The 21,702-nt window shown below is 43.0% G+C and overlaps 1 protein-coding gene across 1 annotated transcript in view; it reads left to right on the top strand.

Moving 5' to 3' along the window:
- The first annotated feature begins 1,328 nt into the window (after nucleotides 1-1,328).
- The window catches only part of GAN (gigaxonin), a 41,261-nt gene continuing 20,887 nt past the window's right edge, over nucleotides 1,329-21,702 (top strand). The window contains exons 1-9 of the mRNA XM_042027134.1: nucleotides 1,329-1,563; nucleotides 15,070-15,184; nucleotides 16,020-16,370; nucleotides 16,831-17,048; nucleotides 17,926-18,047; nucleotides 18,539-18,651; nucleotides 19,732-19,881; nucleotides 20,211-20,347; nucleotides 20,828-20,956. Of these exons, the coding sequence (XP_041883068.1) occupies nucleotides 1,397-1,563; nucleotides 15,070-15,184; nucleotides 16,020-16,370; nucleotides 16,831-17,048; nucleotides 17,926-18,047; nucleotides 18,539-18,651; nucleotides 19,732-19,881; nucleotides 20,211-20,347; nucleotides 20,828-20,956 (1,502 nt within the window). The 5' untranslated portion in view covers nucleotides 1,329-1,396. The remainder of the gene's footprint in view (nucleotides 1,564-15,069; nucleotides 15,185-16,019; nucleotides 16,371-16,830; nucleotides 17,049-17,925; nucleotides 18,048-18,538; nucleotides 18,652-19,731; nucleotides 19,882-20,210; nucleotides 20,348-20,827; nucleotides 20,957-21,702) is intronic.

Genomic DNA, 21,702 nt, shown 5'->3' with positions numbered 1-21,702 from the left:
GAACAAACCAGCATTGTGTCCAGCTCGGAAAGAACAAGGTTCCCTTTGTGAAGGCATTAATTTCTCTTTCCTACAGGGTCACTTCCAGAAACCTTAATTCATTTTCCAAGTGGTAAAATGATTTGGAGACACCATCAAACTGAATGAACGATAGAATTTTGTTACATTTCACTGAAATGCAAGTAATAAAGGCACGTGACCCTCCACAGCTTTGCTAGATCAGGCCGTCTGCAAACGTTATTTTCCCAATGAGGGAATGGGCAGCGCGACATCCACTTGGGTGTTCCACAGGCTGGGAGATCCCAGTGCTGCTGCGCCTGTCAGCACAGGGAACACAGCGAGCTGCTGTGCTGGTCCCTCCTGGCAGCACCGGCTGGGTGTCTGTTTTAGAGCAGATCACAGTTTGTGAAACACTTTCACTCTGTGCAAATAGTTTCACTGCTTAAATGTTGGATGCTGTTAAGAAAGCAGATGGAATCAAGTAATCTCTTAATGTGCAATTAAGCACGATAATAAAAATTTACCATGTGAACTGCCCTGAAGATCTTTTTAGCTGGAAAAGGCCACATTTCCAGCGGGCAGCTGTGGAAAGGGGCACTGCCACAATGAGTCTTGCTGTACTTAATTCTCGTTCTCTTACTTTTCCTTGCACATACACCAGTAACACCCACCTCCAGCTCATGTAAGGGAACAAATAAATAAATGAAAGGCCGGTTTTACAGGATCACAGAATCAATTACATTGGAAAAGACCTCTGAGTTCATCGAGTCCTACCTATGACCAAACACCACCGTGTAACCCAGACCACGGCACCGAGTGCCACTTTCAGGCTTTTCCTTAAACACTTCCACGGACGGTGATTTCACCACCTCCCTGGGCAGCCCGTTCCGATGCTTAACCCCTTTTGGTGAAAAAATTTCTCCTGATGTCCAACCTAAACCTTCCCTGGCTCATCTTAGGGCGCAGCTTTCCTCTTGTCCTGTCTCTCGTTGCCCGGACGAGTCTGACCCCCCCGCAGCTCCATCCTCCTGCCAGGGAGCTGTGGAGAGCGAGAAGAACCCCCCTGAACCTCCTTTCCTCCAGGCTGAGCCCCCCAGCTCCCTCAGCCGCTCCTGGTGCTCCAGCCCCTTCCCCAGCTCCGTTCCCTTCTCTTTAGGGCCATTCCAAAGCCGTGAGGAGACAAAGCCGAGATTGCCGCGGGCCGTCCCGTCCCCGCCCCGCCCGCGGAGAGGCCGCGGTGCCCGAGGGCCGCCGGGCCGGGCCGCCCCCGCGGGGCGGCGCGGGGAGATGATGCCGGGAGATGATGTCAGCGGCGGGCGGGCGCTCAGCCATGGTGTGAGGGCAGGGACTGAGCCGGCCCGGCCCGGCCCGGCTCGGCGGCGGCAGCAGCAGCACCATGTCGGGCCCGAGCGCCGTGTCGGACCCGCAGCACCCGGCGCGGCTGCTGCGGGCGCTCAGCTCGTTCCGGGAAGAGACGCGGTTCTGCGACGCGCACCTGGTGCTGGAGGGCGAGGAGATCCCGGTGCAGAAGAACATCCTGGCGGCCGCCAGCCCCTACATCAGGTACGGCCGGGCCCGCAGCCCCCGGCCGGCCGCTCGGAGGGGCCGCGCTTCGGGGAGGGGGGCCGGGGTTATGTAAGGAGCGGGATCCGCGGCGTGAGAGAAAGAAGGAATCGGGGAAGGCCGGCGGGGCGGGTCTGCGGACCCCGGGTGCGCCTCGGACCGGAGTTGGCCCGAGCGCCCAGGGAGGGTGTGGAATCTCCCGCTCCGGACATTCAAAGCCAAACTGGACGCGTTCCTGTGTCACCTGCTCCAGGTGACCCTGCCTTGGCAGAAGGGCTGGACTGGATGATCTCCAGAGGTCCCTTCCAACCCCAGCTATTCTGTGATTCTGTGGGAGCAGCGGCTGGGCCACCTCCTTCCCTCCTTACCTCCTTCCCGGCTTCCCTGCTTCCCTGCCTCCGGCCGGTGCCGCCGGGCCCCTCCGCAGGACCCGTCGTGTTCTCCGCATCACACCGCTGCTTTTCCCAGCTCCGAGAACCTGTGTCACCCACCATGGGAAAAATCCCCCCAACTTTATTGCCGCCAAGGGCCTGGTGTGAACAAGTAACCCCTAAAGAATGAACTGTGAGGATAGTGAGGGAGGTGTCCGGCCGAGGGGCAGCGTCCCAGGGGCATTGTGAGGTGCTGGGCTTTGTGTGTCCCTCGGCCGCACCGAGTCAGCACTTCAGCATCATTTTTTTCTTCCTTAGTGTCTTTTAGCAAGACAGGGCTCCAGGTGGTGGTCATGGGTTCTGAAGTACATCGGCTTCTAAATTAAAAATAAAAATACAGGTTTGTCTCCCCATTGCTTGTGCCATCACAACATCTAAGAACATCACTTGGAAATTGCCAGAGGGACAAAGGCTGACCGTGCCAGGATCACTGGCAGCTCTTGGCAGGGGTGTCACCAGCATGTGCAGTCAGAACTGTGCCACTTGACAGCGAGTGCTGGGGAGGATGAGCTGCATTAGCACAGTCATGGTTTCTGACTGGCAAACAGCTGCTCCTGAGCTGTGTGTGCAGGGAAACCCAGGTCGTGGAAAGTCCTGCTGACACCAGTTTGAACCCCATCACACTCAGTGCTGACAAGTCCAGTGCCATCAGGTGAAAAGAATATACCCTCCACGAGATGTTATGGTACCTATCTGCATGTCAGAGTGGGTAAACAAAATGTACGAGTGGTTAATTTCAAAGGGTTTTTAAGTCCACTCATTTGCAGGTAATAAAGACATTTGTTTTGTCTTCATGTGTAAAGTAGGAGCAGACCTTTAGCACCATTTAAACACAAGATTATCATAAATCTGTGGGAGACTTTTGTACTGTTTGTACATTTCTTCCAGCTGCTGCTTCCTGTGAAGTTGTAATAAAATTTGCATTTTTGTGGTAGGTGAGGATGGGGATTCTTTATGCTACAGTCCAAAAAAAACATAACCTTCTGCAGTGTCATATCATCTGCTTTTAGGCAAAATGGTGTTTTGGGTGACCATTGCAGTACAACTTCAGCATTCTCAAGTACAAAAATAAGCTAAAAATAAATAGAGTATGAGGCTGTGAATAACTTTTAAATGGCAATGTTCGTGCACAGACTTAAAGAAACAGTTCTCTGCACTGATTGAGCTAGCAGAGCTGAGGTATAAAATGAAATAAAGTACACAGAGAAGGAAGATCACCAAGAACTGGCAAAAAAGACATGGTGGAGCCTATGTACTACTAATAATCTTTTGTCACTGCTTGTCTTGAGAAGCAGGTTTGGAAGACTGTGGCCAAAGAAATCAAAGATGTGAAATAGAAATGGGCCATTGATTCATACTCTTCAAAATGCCTGAATGCTTTTTAGGTCATTTGCCATCATATTTTAGATGACCATATGCCTGACATTAAGTTTTAGAAGAGTTGCTGTAGGTGGTGAGAGGTCATGTCCTTGGAAAAACTGCTGTTCTGCTGTTACAGCAGGGTGAGTTTACAGGAAATGTCAATTTTTTACTGTGGAAAAAATGCTTAAATAAAAGGTACTGTAAATTGTCCAATGGAGAAGTGCCTTTTCACAGAATTTCATCTTTATGTATTGCATTTTGTTAATCTCTGAAAAATGTGCTGGGGAAAGATGGGTTAAGTGTATGTGAGGAATGAGAGCTCCAGACACAACTACATTAGCAACAAAACTTGTAGTCATTAGAGTTGTGGTTTTTTTTAAACTCAAAATTGTTCAGGTTCAAATCTCATGAAGGAACTCATTAACTATGTGTGAAAGTAGGTTACATGCATTAATATATAAATATGATTAAGTGGGGGGTTGTTGTTTTGTTTTTTTTTTTTTTAAAGCTTACTCATGTCTCCTCCTCAGGCTTTCAAGACGTAAAAGAACCAAAGACATATACCTAGTTCTTGTATGGTACATTAGGAAACACATTTTTGTTACCTACCTTTGCAGAGCCTAGTTTTTACTTGCTGCCTGTCTCTCTTCTTTTTATCACTCTAGGATCTCTCTCTTAGGTCAGCTGGTCTTCACGTTGGGTAGAATTGGTGAGGTAGGTTGCCAATGTTAGAGCATTGTGTTTCCAGGCAAGGGTAATGTTTCAGTGGCTCTTTTTGGAGATGAAATTAATCTCCACCTTGTACCTAGTCTGTGCAAGTCCCATTTATTTTGAGTGTTGGTTTTTCAAAGAAAATCAGTTTAGGCCTCTATATAAACAGTTATTGCAGGAGACACAAGAATTTCCTCCCCCTGTATTTTAAGGGTAGCTGATTCCAAAGCTCTGATGCCACAGGCTGTTGGAGTCTCCAAATGCCAATTGATTCAGGTTGCTCTCATTTGAAAAATTCCAATATAAAGCTCAGAAAAATCCATTAAGTAATTTCAGAGGTAAAACTTGGAATAAAAATAAACTTATGTGAAACTTGAAGTGAGGCAATGGAAGTATGAGTTGATGTGGTATTTTCAGTGTCTGGCTGTGTCATTATGTGCTGTGGCTGTGGGCAAGTTGGTGGGCGAGTTCAGAAAGTGTAGGGTTTGCATGAATGCCTAGTTTAGGGTGTGAGTAGGAAAATAAGTAGGCATGGACTTTGTGAGGGGGTGGTTGGGTGTGAGCAGAGTCTGTGTGTGCTGAAGGATTTGTGCAGCCACAGAGAGAGGAGCGTTACCTGTTTTTTAGTTTTGCATGGAAGCTGTTTGGCTGACTGGGTATGAGTAGAACACTTGTAAATTATAGTGATGTGTTTTCCCACTAGTTATTTGGCAACTGGATTATCCATGCAGCTCAAAGATAGCAGCTTCAGTGGGGAGAGGACAAAAGACATGAAGGGGCACAGAAACACATGGAAGTGATACTGGTGTCATGGGTCTCACCTGCCTGTCTGATCCATGGGGTGGCTTCTGCAAGTACAGAAAAATAATAAAGGCCTGTTTCATTTTCAAATTTTCAGTCTGTGGGACCAGTAAGACTTAATTTTTGTGGTAGTTTGGTTCCTGAGGTCTTGCCTCAACTGCTTAATGCCAAGTGGTTTGTAGCTCTCAGGATAGTGAGGTCTGAGGTGGTTGTGTGAATTCCTACAGAATTCCCTTATATGTACAGGTTTATCTAATCCCTCTGTGTGCCCCTGGAGCAAATCCTGCCATTTACAAAGCACAGAAGTCTCCCTGCATATCTCTAACATCTTGTGGTATGTTCCTGAGCCTGAGAAAAGGAGGGCTCCTCAGGAAGAAAACGCCACAGGACAAAGTGTGGTTTGGCTCAAGGTGATATTGCTGTGCCTCCCAGAGCAGTTACATTCGAGCCAGGTTAGCTCTTGGTTTTCTCTTCTGTAACAAATCAGCCAGAAACCTGCACTTTTTTTTGTAGCACTCTTCATCCTGGCAATTGCCTTAATGTAGATCCATTGCCCTGGTTTAATTTATTTAGTTTGAGAGCCTGGTGTAAATTACAGTGGTGTAAGAGGGCTTTTACCAGAACAGACCATGCTTGCACTGGTAAGTTTGGCCTGAGTTGTGGCATAGATCCGCCAACCTTTTATAGGATAGATTGGGTCCAAGCATTCCTGGTATCCTCAGCAGTAGCAGCAGATGTTCCCATCCGAACAGATCTGTCACTGTCTGGCATGAGTCGTTCCTGGCCAGCTGAAACTTGCAACTCTTTATATTTTGCTCACTTACTGCCTGCTTGCCTGGATCACAGGGAGCTTGTGGGAGCTACCTGAACAAAGAGGATATTTAAGCCCATATTCTTAGACAAATTTAATGTTGTTATGCAGGGATTGTGCTGCTGCATTGCAAATTGAATTAAGACATTTTTGTTACCTCAGCAAGTTTTGTCCTTGGTTTTCACGCATCTGCTTGAGCAGCTTACAGATGGCTGTATGTGTTCTATACTGTTCCCCAAGGCTTTTCAAGCTCAGTAATGGACCAGTAATCTTATTTAAATCTTTTCTCAGATAAGCATAATATAACTAAACAAAAATGCAAATGTAAGGTTAGGTTCACTTTATTTTTATGTGCTTATAAGTAGCTGTCCTGCTTGTAAATGGTCAGAAATAACCTGACAGCATTTGCATCTTCTCACCTGTCCTGTTCAACCTTTTGACATCCCTAAAACACTGCAGACCTTGTAAGACCCTGCACAGCCGCAGCCAATGCTGAAATGGATTTCCATGGAAATGTGGCAGGACATGCCCCCCACCACTGAACTCCTGCCCTTTCCTCTGTGTGCTGGCACTTGGAGCATTTGCAGTTGTCACAAGAGGAGCCTGCTGGGACACTGTCCCTGTGTGAGTGTGGCTGGGAGCACCCGTGAGTGCTGGTGTGGGAGGTGGGATGGAATGTCCCTGGAGGTGCACCCTGGAGGTGCGACTGGGCACTTCTTGTTACACCTGTTGGACAATGAATATTGTAGAGCAAGGCCAAGTAGGAGCCAACACATGCCAGTAGCTTCTGCTGCTTATTTCCTGGTACCTATTTGGTTTTTTACATTTATGGAGATTTTCTGTAGTGTTTTAAAACTTTTCTTCGATTTGGGATGAGGACTGAAGTCAGGAACACAAATGGCAGCTGGAGCTGGAAGCTGTTTGGTTGTCAGGAACCTGTGCTCCCAAGCTGTGGTTTACCCAAATCATGCTGTGCTTGTGCCAGGGCTTGTTCCCTCTTCACTGGGTGTGCAGGGTAGTGTTGTGGTAACTGCTTTGTCAAGGAAGGCTCTGAAGCCATTGTTGTCTCCAAGGTTTCTTTTTAGAAGTTTGTTTCTGGCAGTCTCCTGGGAGCTTTGGAGGCTGCCCTGGCAGTAGGAAGTCAGGAACAGATCAGGCCAGAATTTGCTTCCAGACTTTATAAGCTGTTTTTTTAAATTAGGCATAGTTTTGTTTTCGTTTGGATTTTTTAAAAATTAAATTGAAATACTACCTATTATATTTTAGTGGTAGCTGAGTTGTAAAGTCTCTGTAACTTTGAAAGGCAGTAAATCAAAATAGTTGCCTTGGCCAGAAACTCTCTGCTTGGCATAACTCAGAAGTGCCATGTTATGTTTGGATAAGCAGGTGAGGGGCAACAGTGATATAGATATGTTAAAAGTTTATGGTTTAAAAAGGGATTTAGAAGTCACTATACCAGGCTTGAATGAGGAGTTGTTAATTATATTCCTGCTCCAACAAGCCCCTAGAGATTGCCTGAAGGGAAGAAGCCATAAGGCTCTTACCCAGCCCAAAATAGTAAAAAAAATACAGTTGCGCTGCTGCTACACGTCAGGCAAAGGGAGAACTGGGAATCAGAGCATCTTGTTTACCCAGGAGAACTAGAGATGAAATTTCTTGTCCTTTCTTTGTATCTGGAGATGCGCTGCTCATCTGCGTGCCTGATGTAAGAGGCGAGTTGGGATGGAAGGTGTGGCAGGATGGGGCTGCTTGGGATGTCTGGGTAATTTATACCCTGTAGGTTGCCTTTACACTTGTGTTAATTGCCTTGTTTGGCAAAACTTTTATTATTAAAAGAACATTTTTTATTAATTTGTTTTTTCTTTTTTGTTTGATTTAGAATGTGTTTTGTGGCTGGAACAGGGCTGCTCTGAAGTTGCTGATGTGTCTGAAATTCTTTGTGTTTTGGTTTTTTTGGTGATTTTTTTTTTTTTAATTCTTTGAACCTGTTTTGTTTGTGTTGGCCTTGGCTGCAGTTACTAAAGGTACTTCTCTCTGGTGTGGACTGACAAATATGAACGGTAACTAATGGTTTGAAAGGATTTGTTTCTTCACTCTCTGTTCAGACTCTTATTCTGAATATTGTACAGAGATTTCTCTCTGTTCTGGTGCTGAGTACCAGTGTAGTGCTACCTATGTACAGGGGAGTCTCCACTAGTGTCTTTACCTCTGATATTTTATCTTTGCTGTGGCTTAATGTATCCAAAAAACCAAAACAAATCACTGCTTGTGCACAGCTCTGAAATCCCTTGACCCTGTCAAGGAAGTATGTCCTTAATACCATGTGGTTAGTGGCTGGTTTATGTCCTCAGGCATGTTGGTCTACATCCCCTGGATGATGTGGGCTGCCTGGTGCAGCTCTTGTTTATGGACATGGTGAATGCTCTGTGTTGGAGACTCCTGTGCTGATGAAATCCATGCTCCTGGTTCCTTTTTCCTCTTGGCTGTGTCATTGCTTTCTGTGAAAGTCTTGCAGATCTGTGTTTTCCAGCTCTGGGCATATCCAGAATTCCGGTGCTTCCCTCAGCTGGATTCCAAACATCTTCCAGCTGTTCCACAACACTACTCACAAACTTATAATTTTGTCCATTTGACTTCATACATACCAGCAATTACGAAAATCTTTATTTGACTCTGTTGCTTTTTTCTCCCATGTGCTGTAAGGATAAGTGAGGTATAAAAACCTGGTTAATCCAAGTTTTCCCAGCAGATCTATAGGTGTTTTTTAAATAATAATATTAGTGAGTTACAGGAATATTTGGGTTATTAGACACATGCTACACAGCATTGCATTTCTTAAATATATTTAACAGCAAATTTAGCAGCACAGATATGGCACTGTACTTGTTTCTTCTAAAAAAGCATTTTTAAACAAGTTTAAAAGCAGAGTTAATTTGAAGGAAGACATATGTGGAAGGTTGAAATGGAGTTGATGGATGAGTTCCTAAGCCAATGGCACTAGAACCACGATAACATGTTTCAAGTAAGACACTCTTCATTTCTTGGCTATAACTCTATTTCAAAAGTATCTTCCCTTGTTTTTCTGAGAAAGTCCTAGTTCCAAACTGCTACCTAAAAACTGTAACACTGCTGGGAATCATCAGTTCAGTGAGAGGACTTGAGTGTCAAATGAAGCAGAAAAAGAAGCCAACCACCTGTACCACCTTTCCAAATCCAGTGGCAGGTGTTTCTGTCACAGGAAGGTCCATGACAGATGAACAGGCAACTGCTGAACCAGGTCCACTCCACCACATCACAGATGAGCCTGAGCTGTGCTTCATGCCATGCACGAGGTGCACAAACCACAGGTGCCCAGCAGCTCGTCTGCATTGCTTGTGTTCAACTTGTTTGCAAGCTCAGCTGGTGCAGTTGATTGGTTGTTTTCCATGCTGGCTAAAGAAACCCAAAGTGAAATGAAACATCAGGTCCTTGGTGCTGCTGAGAACTCCCAGGGTCCGTCCTTGGGCACAGTTTGTTGAGTGTGTGTTCTGTCTACTTAGGGCTAACACACATGTTTAGGCAAGACACTCTGGCTGAGGGTAGATTTCCAATTTAGATTACAATCTGGCTCTGGATGAGCTCAGTGTAATCAGGGTGATTTCAGATTTTCATGGTAAACAAGCTCTTTATTGAGCAAAGCCCATGAGCCCTGTACATGTTCCCTGTGCTGATGCTGCTGAAGGAATTGTCTTGTTCCCTTTCTTATGGAAGGGGGGAAGGCCACATTTTTGCCTGACTTAAACTTTTCAATACTTGAAAAAAGTTATATGTCATAGTTTTTGTTTGTCTTAAAGCAAGCAAAGCCACTTCTGCAAGTTTTTGTGCTGACCTGTTAGATGGACTTCTTTGCCTTGAGATCTGAAGTTGGAGTTACAGATAATCTTTAGGAGAGAGACACAAGGAGACAAGGAGAGGCATAGCCAAAATCCTCTGAGAGCTGGCACCCTTTGCAGGGTGTGGTGAAGACTGGCTTTTATGTGTGGTGCTAAAGGCCAGGGTGCGACCTCAAAGGAAACCTTCTGATTTGGTTGTAAAATATCTTTTTGGAGGATGGCAGTGGGTGGAGTGAACTGCTGCATCATGTTTTTATGTCTGACCTGTTTAGTAATGTGATTATTAAGGGGTTTTTTTGCACGTAGAAAGACCAGCCTTTATGGGAGAAAATGTTGCAGGGATAAAGGCAGACAAATGAAAAACTTCACCATTAAAATGGTCAGTCCTAAGTAGGACTTAATTAGATTTACCATGGAAAGCTTGGAAAGCACTCAAACCTACATGAGGAAGCTCAGACCAGGAGACTAAATTGACCTTATGTTTGCATCAAAAGTGGATTTTTTGTTTTCTCCTTAGTGGTGTAAAATCTCCAAGTACTCACTTGCCATTTTTGGGACTGAGTCATCCTTGTGACCGTGTTTTAGGTTTGGTGCATGTCTTTGCTGGAGGTCCAACTTCATTTTAAAATGCTGATGCTCTCTGGAGAAGGCCAAAACACTGGTGCAGGTAAAGGATAAATCATCAAACCCCAATTTTATTGCCCTTTGGTTTGGCAGGATGACTTTGCTACTTGAGTATTAAAGTTTGCTAGTGTGGCAATACTGGCAAAGCATGTGTAGACCAGCCCTTATGGTTAATCTGGAGCAAAATCATTCATTTGGGAAGACAGCTCCTTTCCAAAAGACAAGTGTCTCCCTCTTGTCTCCTGCAGTCTGGTTCCTGACACCCTGCCGTGTAAGTAGGTCAGCGAACTGCGTTTGCACCGCGGTGACGTGAGAGCAGGTAAAAATTGTGTGTTGCAAAGCATCAAACCCAAAGCATCTGTCTCTTGTTTCCCAGATTTTTTGATGGCTGTTCACTGTAAATATCAACAACCTGTTTGTGGTGAATGTGGTCTGGAGCATTCTTGCAGGCACAGTCTTTGCAGACAGGTGTTTTCTTTACTTGTTTGGGTACCAATACACCAGCACTCTAAGGATTAAAGCTTTCCAAGAGTTGTGCTCTTGTTCTCTTTATAACTTATGTGACCGCTGTAAAAACACATCAGTTCTCTTTTCTTAATATTTTACAGATAAGGCAGAGACCTCAAAGATGAAAATATTCCCACAAAATTTTGTCTGACTCAGGAAAGCAAGTGGTGTTGGTGGTGGTTCAAGTTCTTCATTTGAATTTTCATTTTGTTGTTTTGTCTAGTTGAGTTTTTAAAAGTGGTTATTCCCCTCCTGTAAACTTTAAACTGTAAAATGTAAGAAAACCAAGTTTTTGACACATGGATTTTTTTTTTCAATCTGCTTCTTATAAATTGTAACTGTCCCACAACAGTGCTTTCATGGGGATTGACTGTAAGGTTGGAAGTAGGGTGGTGTTTTGATTTGTTTTGCTCTTTTAAAATGACAGTATTTGGAAGATCCGTCTTAATTTTAACAAAAACTGTGGACAGTCTTAATTTATCTGTTGGTTTTCTTTTTGCTTGTGGTTTTTTTTTAATTATTTGAATCTGTTTTATGTCATTAGATGTAAATTGTCATTCCTAGCAGTATCAATATCAGTTCTTGAGCCCCTGTTCTCATTTTGAGGATTCACCTTGCTTACACTGCTTGCATATACAGACGAGGTACTGGAATTTTTATCCTCATTCTGCCTTATGAAGAGCATTTGAGATGACTCATTAGGATTGTATTCCTTAAGTGATGTGGAACAGCAGATTCTAAATTTGTCACACAGACAACATCAAAACACAACATCAACCCATTTGCTCTTATGCCACTGGTTCAAGGTGTTGTGTGTGCCAGCAGTTTTCCTAACGAGGCACAAGATGTTGGGGTGGATGTTGAGAATTTATAGAACAGTTTATATTACTGGAAGCCATTTCAACTTACAATGGTGATCTTAATTAAAAAATGGAAAATATTGTTTTAAAACATGTATGGAGTCAAGTTGCTCAAAATTAAATTACGTGAGAAAACAGGATGAAGAAGTTGCCTTGTTTTGTTTCTTCCAGCTCTGTCTCAGCTGTGCTCTGCTCCCAGCTCATGGGGGTTTTGGTTGGCTGGGAGGGTTATTTCCTTCTAGATCTTGACATTCTGGTCTTCCATCTGAATTAAGGAAGACTGAGGCAGTCTTTTCTGCTGTGGTTTGGCAACTTGGAGTGCTTTTAAAGTAATTAGAAATGTTGTCCACAGTAGGAAGCTGTCACATGCCTGTTTTAGAAGCAGCTGTGCTGCAGCTGGCACATCTCTGCACCTTGGGTTGCTGGTTGCTGCTTCCAGCTCTCAGCCACACAAATCACAGGCTGAGTAAATCACCCTGAGGAGGAGTGTGGCAGAAAGAAGGCATCCTCCTTCTACGATGCTGACAGATTGGAAAGCCTCTGCTTAAGCATAGCTGATAACTTATTTTCTAAAGTGAAGTTTGATAGAGGGCAAGGGTTAAGTATTTCTCCATGTGATGCCCATTGTCTTTCTGAACTGGGAACAAACGTGTTTGGAAACTTTCTCATTCTGTCTCTGTGTGTTATGACAGGGATGCCCAGGCCTCAGTTTGCTGGCGAGGTGTGGGTGCAGGTCGCAGCTGGTACTGGGTGATGCAAGAGGAGACGTGGCTCAATGCCCTCTGCTTGCACACCTCGCACTTTTCTCTCCTCCTTCAGCTTTCGTTCCATTTGGACTCACAATTTTTTTTTCTTAAACTTTTGCAGCCCCAAATCTAGTTATAAGATGTCCTTGCATCATATTTTTCCTCCTCTCCTCCCAACAGCCAGTAGCTGTCCTGCACTTTTGGCGTAACAAGGAGTGCCTACAGCTGCCTTTGGGAATGGCTCTCTTGGCATAGCTCAGAAGTACTTGTACTGAAATAAATAACCTTGTATTTTATTAACCAGCAAATTAAAATCATGTGACAGATGGATCACTATTGCTTCCCATGACAGATGATAAGAAAAAAACTTAATCTGAACTGAGAATCATTTGCATAAGGTGAATGTTTGCCTACATACAAGTGTCTGTAACTTTGAAATCATTTGATTTGTTCTCAAGGTTATTTTTCTGCTTTGACTTTGTGTTTCAGCCTTGCATCAGGGGCTAGGTAATTTCTTTTCAGATTACCAACTGTTGATGCTTGAAAAAGTACACACTAATTAGAACATGTAGCCTGATAAGACCCAAAAACTCTGAACAACACTTTCTTGTTACCAAGAGGCGTCAATGTAAAGTCCACGCAATAAGGTGATTTAGCTTGGGTGTGTACAGGTGATGCTAAGATGAAAGTTAGTGATAAATGGCACAAGTCCTTTCCCTAATCTCCCCATTAGTGCTGGCATCAACATGCTTATTATCTGCCTTGGACCTGTTTTAAGCCCCACAATGTGTTGGACTCCCCAGGTTCTGTGTAGATACTGCTGTGTATTTGATCATAACAGCTACTCCAGGGATCACGCAACTGACTGTCTTTTCTGCTGAAGGAAGCCAGACACTGTGATCCTTGATACATTTTATGTTAAGTTAAAAGAAAACACAGTTTCATCCCAGAAAACAAGAAGCACCTTTTGTTACAAACCAAGAAACACGGAAATCGAGCGTACATGGAGATAGTTTTGGATACATTTGGAAATGCACGTAAAGAAGCCTTTGCTCTGTTAGAATTGAAAAGGCACGTTGCCCTGTGTGTGTATGCTCTGTGGCTCGTTTGGAGCTTGTAGACATGAAAAATGCACGTTGCACATGGGCAAGGATGGCTGGAGTTGGGGTACGCATTGTACATTCTGCTGGAAATGTACGTTTGGGTTAGGAGTTTTCAGCTGTCAAGCTGTAAATCAGTGCCTGCTATTGCAGCATGCGCCTTAATGGGAGTCACATAATTTTCCTAATCTACTTCCAAGTGTTAGGAAATAAACAATTTCCTAATCCATGCCACACTGTTGTTGTTGTTATTTGTATTGTAACTCGTGCCAGGTGCTGTACAGACAGGGTGAAGCAGCTGCAGCCCTGGTGCAGTGGTACATGGGCACCTGAGCACTGCTGTGTCTGGGTGTTCTGCAGAGTAGAAAAGGGATGTGAAGACAGGACCACAAGTATGATGAACTAAAGGACTAAAATTACTGCCCTTATTCACACTTAAAAATAGCTCCTTACAGGCTAAGGTCTTATTTGATGTGAGTTACAGCTTATTTTGTGAGAAACTAATTTATTCCGATATGAGTAAGTGAGGCAGAATCTGCCCTTAGCTAAGACCTATTTATGTATTTGCTTAGCATGAGTGTGGATAGCAGGAAGCTGTGACAGACTGGACACTTTCAGCTTAGCAAAGCCACAGCTTTTCACATTAAGAAACTGATTCTATCTGAGGATATATTCAAATGAATGTTAAAAAGTTTTAAAAGCTTTTATTTTAGTGCGCTGTGGTACAGATGTAGGTCACTATATATACAGAGAGGTAGTGAAATAAACTTTCTTGTCTTTATGTAATGTATTCTTCATTGACCAAAATGTGGGAAAATATGTTCAAAATTATGTTTTGTTAGCTCTCATGACCATTTGCACCAGACTGATGGGTGCTGCTCCCTTTTGAACACTTGAAGTTGTGTTCAACTTGAACACCACAGTTGCTCCTGGAGGAAGTGTTGGCACTGACAGCTGGTGGAAAGCAAAGTGTCTGCTGTGCTATTACTTCCTCACCTTTTCCCCTAGCCCCCATCATTCTATTCACAGGCACATCACTGTGCTCCTGGTATGTTTAAAGAAATTGCTCATATGTGAAGTGTCCACTGATGTAGATGAGAATTTAAAGCTCGTCTGAGCAGCACATGGGGCTGTTTCCTGGAACTGTAAGTGCATGGCTTGGTTACAGCCAGGCATAGCACTAGGCTGATAATGTCATAAGCTACACAAAATGGTAATGCAATTCCAATGTTTGTGCTGCCAGTGAATATTCTGATCTGCTTAACTCTAATTATTTCTTTCTTGGTAAAAAAAATTTTGGTTTTGTTTTGCTTTGGGTTTTTTTCCACCTTCATCAAAGCAAATTCTTGTGTTTCATCTGTCAGCAGAGCTGCTGTTCTGTTGGAAGGACTGAGTGAAGTTTTTGAATGCTTGTGATGAATGAGCTGGGATAAAAAATACTTTGGCTCTTTGATGGCCTGGGTAGTTTGCAAGGCTGACATATTTGTTCAGTTTGGAAATGTGATGAGCAGTATCAGAGGCCATACCTACTAATTCAAGAGACAGTTTTCCCATCACATTGGAAGGTTTTAACATCTCTGTTGTAGCTCAAGTGATCCTTAGCTAGTGTTTATTTCTTCAGAAACAGAGCAAGCAATGCCCAGATTTTGAACTTTGATCACTTTATTTTCTCTTCTCTTAGAACAAAATTGAATTACAATCCTCCAAAGGACGATGGCTCAACGTACAAGATTGAACTCGAAGGAATATCTGTTGATATCATGAAAGAGATACTAGATTACATCTTCAGTGGGCAGGTATGGTATTAAAAAAACCATAAACCTCCACTGGACTATTTGGCAAAATAACTTGGGTTTTAACAATGCTATCCTGAAAGGTGTTTAAAGCTTTGTGATAAAACTTCTGCAGAGTGGGGCTGTGAATGTGAAGGAGAGGCAGTAGGCTCTGCAGGAATTGTCTCTGCTCTTCTTGCGCAGCAGGGGAGGACTTCAAAATTTAGAGTTAATGTCAAATACTTGTATTAAAATTGGTGGCTGCCCTCAGTACCCTGCTTTAAAACAGGCAGTGTTTGTCAGCTGTGACAGAGGACTGGTTTGGTAGCCACGGAGATGGAGACCCCATCACTGAGTGTTACAGTACACCAGGCACTTTCCCTCCCTGCCCTGTGCCCACCTCTCTGGCCTCTTGTCAGATCTGCCTGCTAGGAGCCTTAGCAGGAATTAAAGTTGGTGTGTCCGGTTTATTTGGAACCAGATTGAGATTGCTGGACGAGTTTAACTTTCAGCAGAAAAAGAAAAGGCAGATATGGCTTGAAATTCGTTCCTGCATGTGTGTTTTAAAAAATTATTTATTTATTACAGGAAAACTCATTTTAGGTTCCTGGATGAGATGAGCAATTTTATGGTTGGTTACTTCAGGAGCAAAATTTCTGCTCCTCACCTTCTGTCAAGCAAATGCCTTTCCATCCCTGTGTTAATTAATAAAGGGTTAGCAGTCATATCAGTTTCTCCTAATTTTTACATGGGCAGTAATAGTCCATTTTTCAGCCACTGAGAATGAGTGTAATGAGTGCGGGCATGTCATGGAACTAATGAGTGATAGTAGCTATAACTTCTAAATTAATTCTTGCAGATCAGGCTAAATGAAGAAACTATCCAAGATGTGGTACAGGCAGCTGATCTCCTGCTGCTTACAGACTTAAAAACTCTCTGCTGTGAGTTTTTAGAAGGTTGCATAGCTGCTGAGAACTGTATTGGTATTCGGGACTTTGCACTGCACTATTGTTTGCATCATGTTCACTACCTTGCCTCAGAGTATCTGGAAACTCACTTTCGAGATGTCAGCAGCACAGAGGAATTCTTGGAACTGACTCCTCAAAAACTGAAAGAAGTGCTGTCGATGGAAAAGCTCAATGTTGGAAACGAAAGATACGTCTTTGAAGCGGTGATAAGGTGGATTTCTCATGATTCAGAATCCAGAAAGGTCAGGACATCCGAATGTTTGTATTTTGAATGTGGTGCAGATCAGAGTGTTTATTCTAATCAGTGGGAACTTGAAATAGATCTGTTTCTTTCAGGACTAATCTTTCACTTACAGAATTCATTGAGTTTTGCCTGAAATGCAGACCATGGGATTGTGGTAAAAGGGTGAAAGCTGTGTTGATGATATATCTCATCTGCTGCCTTTATTATTTAATGGGCATTAAGAAAAAAAGCACCATTTTGACATTTGATGATACATTCTGGTTTATGTGGTGAGAAAGCAAGTAGCACGTTTATAGGGAAACTTGGAGGACTTGATGCATTCTCTTGCTAACACTGTGTTGTATAGTTCATTACTTGCCAGTACCAAAACTCTCAAGTGTTTGCTAAACACAGAAGCATCTGCATGTCCGAGTGCTTCAGTGCTGAGGGTGATTTTGTGTCACTGCTGCCTCCCCCAGGTCCACATGAAGGATGTCATGTCGGCAGTGTGGGTGTCGGGCCTGGACGCGGCGTATCTGCGCGAGCAGATGATGAGCGAGCCGCTGGTCCGCGAGATCGTCAAGGAGTGCAACAACATCCCCCTGACACCCCCGCAGCAGGGAGAGGCCATGCTGGCCTCCTTCAAGCCCCGGGGCTACTCCGAGTGCATCGTGACTGTTGGGGGGGAAGAGCGAGTGTAAGTGTGCAGTGGCATCACTGGTCCCAGGGCCAGCACTCATGGCAGTCTGAAAACACAGTGTGGACAGAATATGTGCACCTATTGCTTATCACTCTGTCATTTGAGTTTGGTTTAGGTTGGTCAGACACACATAAAATACCTTTGGGAATGATTCAGCAAAAAACAGTTACTTTGTTTCTGACATACAACCATAACTAACTTAGAGTAGGGTTGTTTGTTCAGTAACTGGTCGTTGTTTTTTTTTAAACTGAATAGACTTCAGCACAGAACATTGGAGAAACACCTTTCTGATGATCTGAAAGGCATCTGTAACAAAACCTAGAAGCAATGAATGTGTGCTTTAAACTGTTCTGTTTATAATAGCTGTGGTTCCAAAAAAGAAGTTATTGGTGCATCTGAGATAAGGGGAAAATTCCTGTTCTAAACAATAATCCCTTTCTTTTCTTGAGTGCCCCCTGCAGCAGATGGGAGGGCTCTGTCCAGTTTAATAAATTTAGCATTTAGATGTTAGCTCTTAATAGAAGTGTAGTAAACCACTCAGATAACATTTTGCATGTCAGTTTGTGAATCATTTTACTCAGACATTACTAATACTCTCTATCAGTTCTTCTTAGCTTGCTCAAAGTTCATAAACAAGGTTACAGATAGATACAGTAGGAATGAAGTGAATCAGCTTTTTATGTCTCCAAGTCTGTACAAACTCAATGTATGTGTTTGGTTTGGGGGCCGTCTCCTTACCGGGGAAATGCCACGTGAAGAATATACATGAAAGCAAGAATGAGCAAGCTTTGGACACGAGGTGTTAACAGTGAACTTGTAAAACTCTGTCTTTGTCTTTCTGTTTTTGTTTGTTCCCTCCCCACCCTGTGTTCAGATCACGGAAACCAACCTCAGTGATGCGGTGTATGTGTCCTCTTTATGATCCCAATAGACAGCTCTGGATTGAACTTGCTCCTATGAGTATTCCAAGGATCAATCATGGAGTATTGTCAGCAGGTAAAGGGGAACTTTGTCTTTGTAAAGTCAATGTTATGAAAACTTGCCAGTGCCTCAAAATCTGAGATACAGCTCATAATAATATATTTTCTTCAAGACTGACTGCACTGGGGTTATTTCATGCTTCCCCTTTGTCTGCCCAAAACTGTACTTGATTCTGTGAAAATCCCTGTCATCTGAGTGTCTTAAAATCACTATTCCTGCAACATTTTGTGGGAATCTGCTACATCTGTCTCTCCAGGAGTATTTCATGTTTTAAGTAAATTCTAGTTGCTGCATCACTGAATATGTTGAAGGGTATCTGCAGGGATAACTTGAGTCAGATGTAAGTATGTGCTTTACCTTCTCCAGTCCGGAGAAGTGACTGGTCTGAATCTCTTGGTGAATTCCAGAATACAGCTCACCAGTCACATTGTTTTGCTCAGTGTGCAGGTGTGAATCCTCTTCTTAAGAGTCCTGTTCTTAAGATCATTTTACATTTTGTTTTACAGAAGGATTTTTATTTGTGCTTGGTGGTCAGGATGAAAACAAGGGAACGCTAAGCTCTGGAGAGAAATATGATCCAGACACCAATTCATGGAGTTCCTTACCACCAATGCATGAGGCAAGATCTCTATCTAACTGTTGGGATTTAAGTTTTTACTTTGGCAAAATGTTCCTTTTCTTCTGCAAAATTTTATTCTGAATCTCCAGTCGCTTGCATCTTACACATTCAAAATCATGCTGCAGACTGACTTCTGTTTATATCCTGTTGTTCTTGTGGTCTGATGCTGACTGCTGGATCTGGAAAAACTAAACAATTGGTGAAGAGCTAACTGTAAGATGAACTACAAAATTTCAGGAATTTCATAATGAATCAGTCCTATAGTATACTTAATGTTCTGCGTATACTGGCCTTCTAAAACAAGAGACCTCTGAGATGGACAAAGAGATCGGACTGTGCAGAAAAGATGGACAGAGGACTGGCCAACATACAGAACTTGGCTTGCACAGACATATTTAGGTTTGGTTTGAGTTAATGCTTCCTTCTTCATAATTACATTCCATCAAAAAGTAACAGTTTGTTATTTGTAAACATATATCCTTAATACACCTGTGTTTTTATCTTTGTAAATCAGCACAGGGTGTTTATTAAGAAGTTGTTTAACCACAGGATTTTGCTCTTTGCAATCTCTGGTTGACAAAGGCATATCGATTTGGCTTCAATTTTAGTTATGATGCATTAAGTTTCCTGCTTGTGATATGTTTGCTGTGAGATTGAGGAGTAGCTGGGCTCATACATACAAAACAGGAGAGCTGCCTTTGCACAGAGAATGGGTCCAGGCTTTGCTGCTATAGAGACCTGAAAGCAATAGCTTCACTGTGGAGACCACCACTATGGGAACTGAAATATGGCCAAGCTCTGTTCTTAGATTTCTGTGTGGTCTCTTTGGCTTCTGCTGCTCTGCTTTTTTTTTTTTTTTCCCCCTCCTTTTAGTACCCTTTGTTTTGTTTAGTTGATTAAATTAATAATCTTGTGCTGGTGTTTAGGACTTCACCATTAAAAAAAAACCCAAAACAAAATAAAAGCCAGGCATAATACCAATAGCACTTTGCAGACAGATATTTTGAAAAATAAGATTATATTCATTTATTCACAATGGCAGTTATGTTTTTCAATGTTGACTTTATTGATATCCCTTAGGCACGACATAATTTTGGTGTGGTAGAGATTGATGGGATTCTGTATATTCTGGGAGGTGAGGATGGTGAAAGGGAGCTGATCTCTATGGAGAGCTATGACATTTATAACCGGACCTGGACCAAGCAGCCAGACTTGACCATGGTTAGAAAGGTAAAAACCACATCCTATATTATTGTGTTACTTCTTGTTAAACAGTCAATGCAGATATATGTATGTATATATATATAAAAAAATATATACTTTAACCTTTTGCTTCAAGTGGAAGCTGTAGTAAATAGTCTCAAAATTAAATGAGAGTGAGCAGCTGCTCTATTTATACACTAAACCAAAACTGTGGCTAAATATTTTTATGCCTGGCATTGTTTGACCTGTAGTACAGGCAGCCCAAATGCCTCTGTGGGTGTGTATAGACAGCTTTGAGCTCTCAGTACTGTGCATTTGTGTGTCATTTTAGATATATTTTTCTTTTTTTCCATAAGATTGGCTGCTATGCAGCTATGAAGAAGAAAATCTATGCAATGGGTGGAGGCTCCTATGGAAAACTCTTTGAATCTGTGGAGTGTTACGACCCCAGGACTCAGCAGTGGACAGCAATCTGTCCTCTCAAAGAGAGGAGGTGAGGGAAAATGGAAGGGGGGAACTAGATTGCTTTTCCAACCCTCTGATGAGAGGAAAGTGTCCTTTTTCTGATGGATCTGTGAAGATGGCCTATGAATCTCACCAGGTCTTTCTGAGTCATGGTGGCCTGTAGTTAACATGTGGCTGAGTAAAGATAAGCATCCAAGCAACAAATACAAATTTTGTAGAAATACAGTCCTGATGTTACAAGCAATGGTTTCCTGATGCAAAATGAAAACTAGAAATTATATTACAATTGGAGCTTCAAAATATTTTTTAGAGATAAATATAATATTTTTGCTGGTTTTTTCTTTCTTTAGGTGCTTACAATTCATATCCATGACTCATCTCATCTTGTTGAATATTTAAGGCATCTGTGTGTATAAATAAATGAATAAAAGGCAAAGAAAGTTCAGAATGGTATGGAAAAGGGTTTTGATACATTGCATTAATATTTTTTCCTCATTTGGATTTTCAGATTTGGGGCAGTGGCCTGTGGAGTTGCCTCCGAGCTTTATGTATTTGGTGGGGTCAGGAGTCGTGACGACAGCCAAGCCAGTGAGATGGTGACGTGCAAATCTGAATTTTATCATGATGAGTTTAAAAGGTAACTGGCTGCAGCTCTAACCATAGAAAATAACTTGCCATCCAGTCATCTGCCTCTTCCCTGGCCCCTTGTTCCTGCACTCCAGAGCCTGTGAGGTCTGTGCCATGTATCTGTTGCTCATTTCACTTTTTGTGACCCAGTATGGCTGTTACTGAAGGTCCATCCACTCCACTTTTCCCTCTAAATGCCAAGCCTAAGGCCTTGGGGCCACCATGTGGGTCTTGAGTGTCCCTGGACAGGAGAAGCACCTTGGTCACACAGGGAGTTGTGGTTCTTCCCCTTCACTCTGCAATTTCCCCAAGTGCAGGATACTGCTGCCCCCACCCCTCCTCGTGCCCAAGGCTCCATGTTGGGTGCTCATTATGGGTCTTTTCCAACCTAAATGATTCCATGGTTCTATGGGGGAATGTATGTATGTACAGGGATATTTCTTCATGATCAAATCCTGTCTCCAAAGATTTGCAGCTTAGGGAATTCCTAAACCAGAGATGAGAAATTTCATGCATTTCTGTTCCAAGCATTTATAGCTGATGGCACCCATGTAGGCTTTTGCCATAGGAAAGACACTATGGGTGCTCTACATCCCACAGCCACCTCACCACACTGCATGGCTGATCTCCTTCTGTTTGTTTTGAATTTGCTTCCGATTACTTCATTTGTTATCTCTTGGCTCTGGTTGTGGAATTCAGCTTACTACATGTGGTAACCATTCAAAATGTTACCTTACACTGAATTTTTTGTTTAGT

The sequence above is a fragment of the Corvus kubaryi genome, unplaced genomic scaffold, assembly GCF_017639235.1.
Source record: "Corvus kubaryi isolate FWS band 111438036 unplaced genomic scaffold, C.kubaryi_AGA036_p1.0 37300, whole genome shotgun sequence".
Taxonomy (NCBI): Eukaryota; Metazoa; Chordata; class Aves; order Passeriformes; family Corvidae; genus Corvus; species Corvus kubaryi.
The sequence above is the reverse complement of the archived record's forward strand: the minus strand, read 5'-3'. Positions and strand labels throughout refer to the sequence as shown.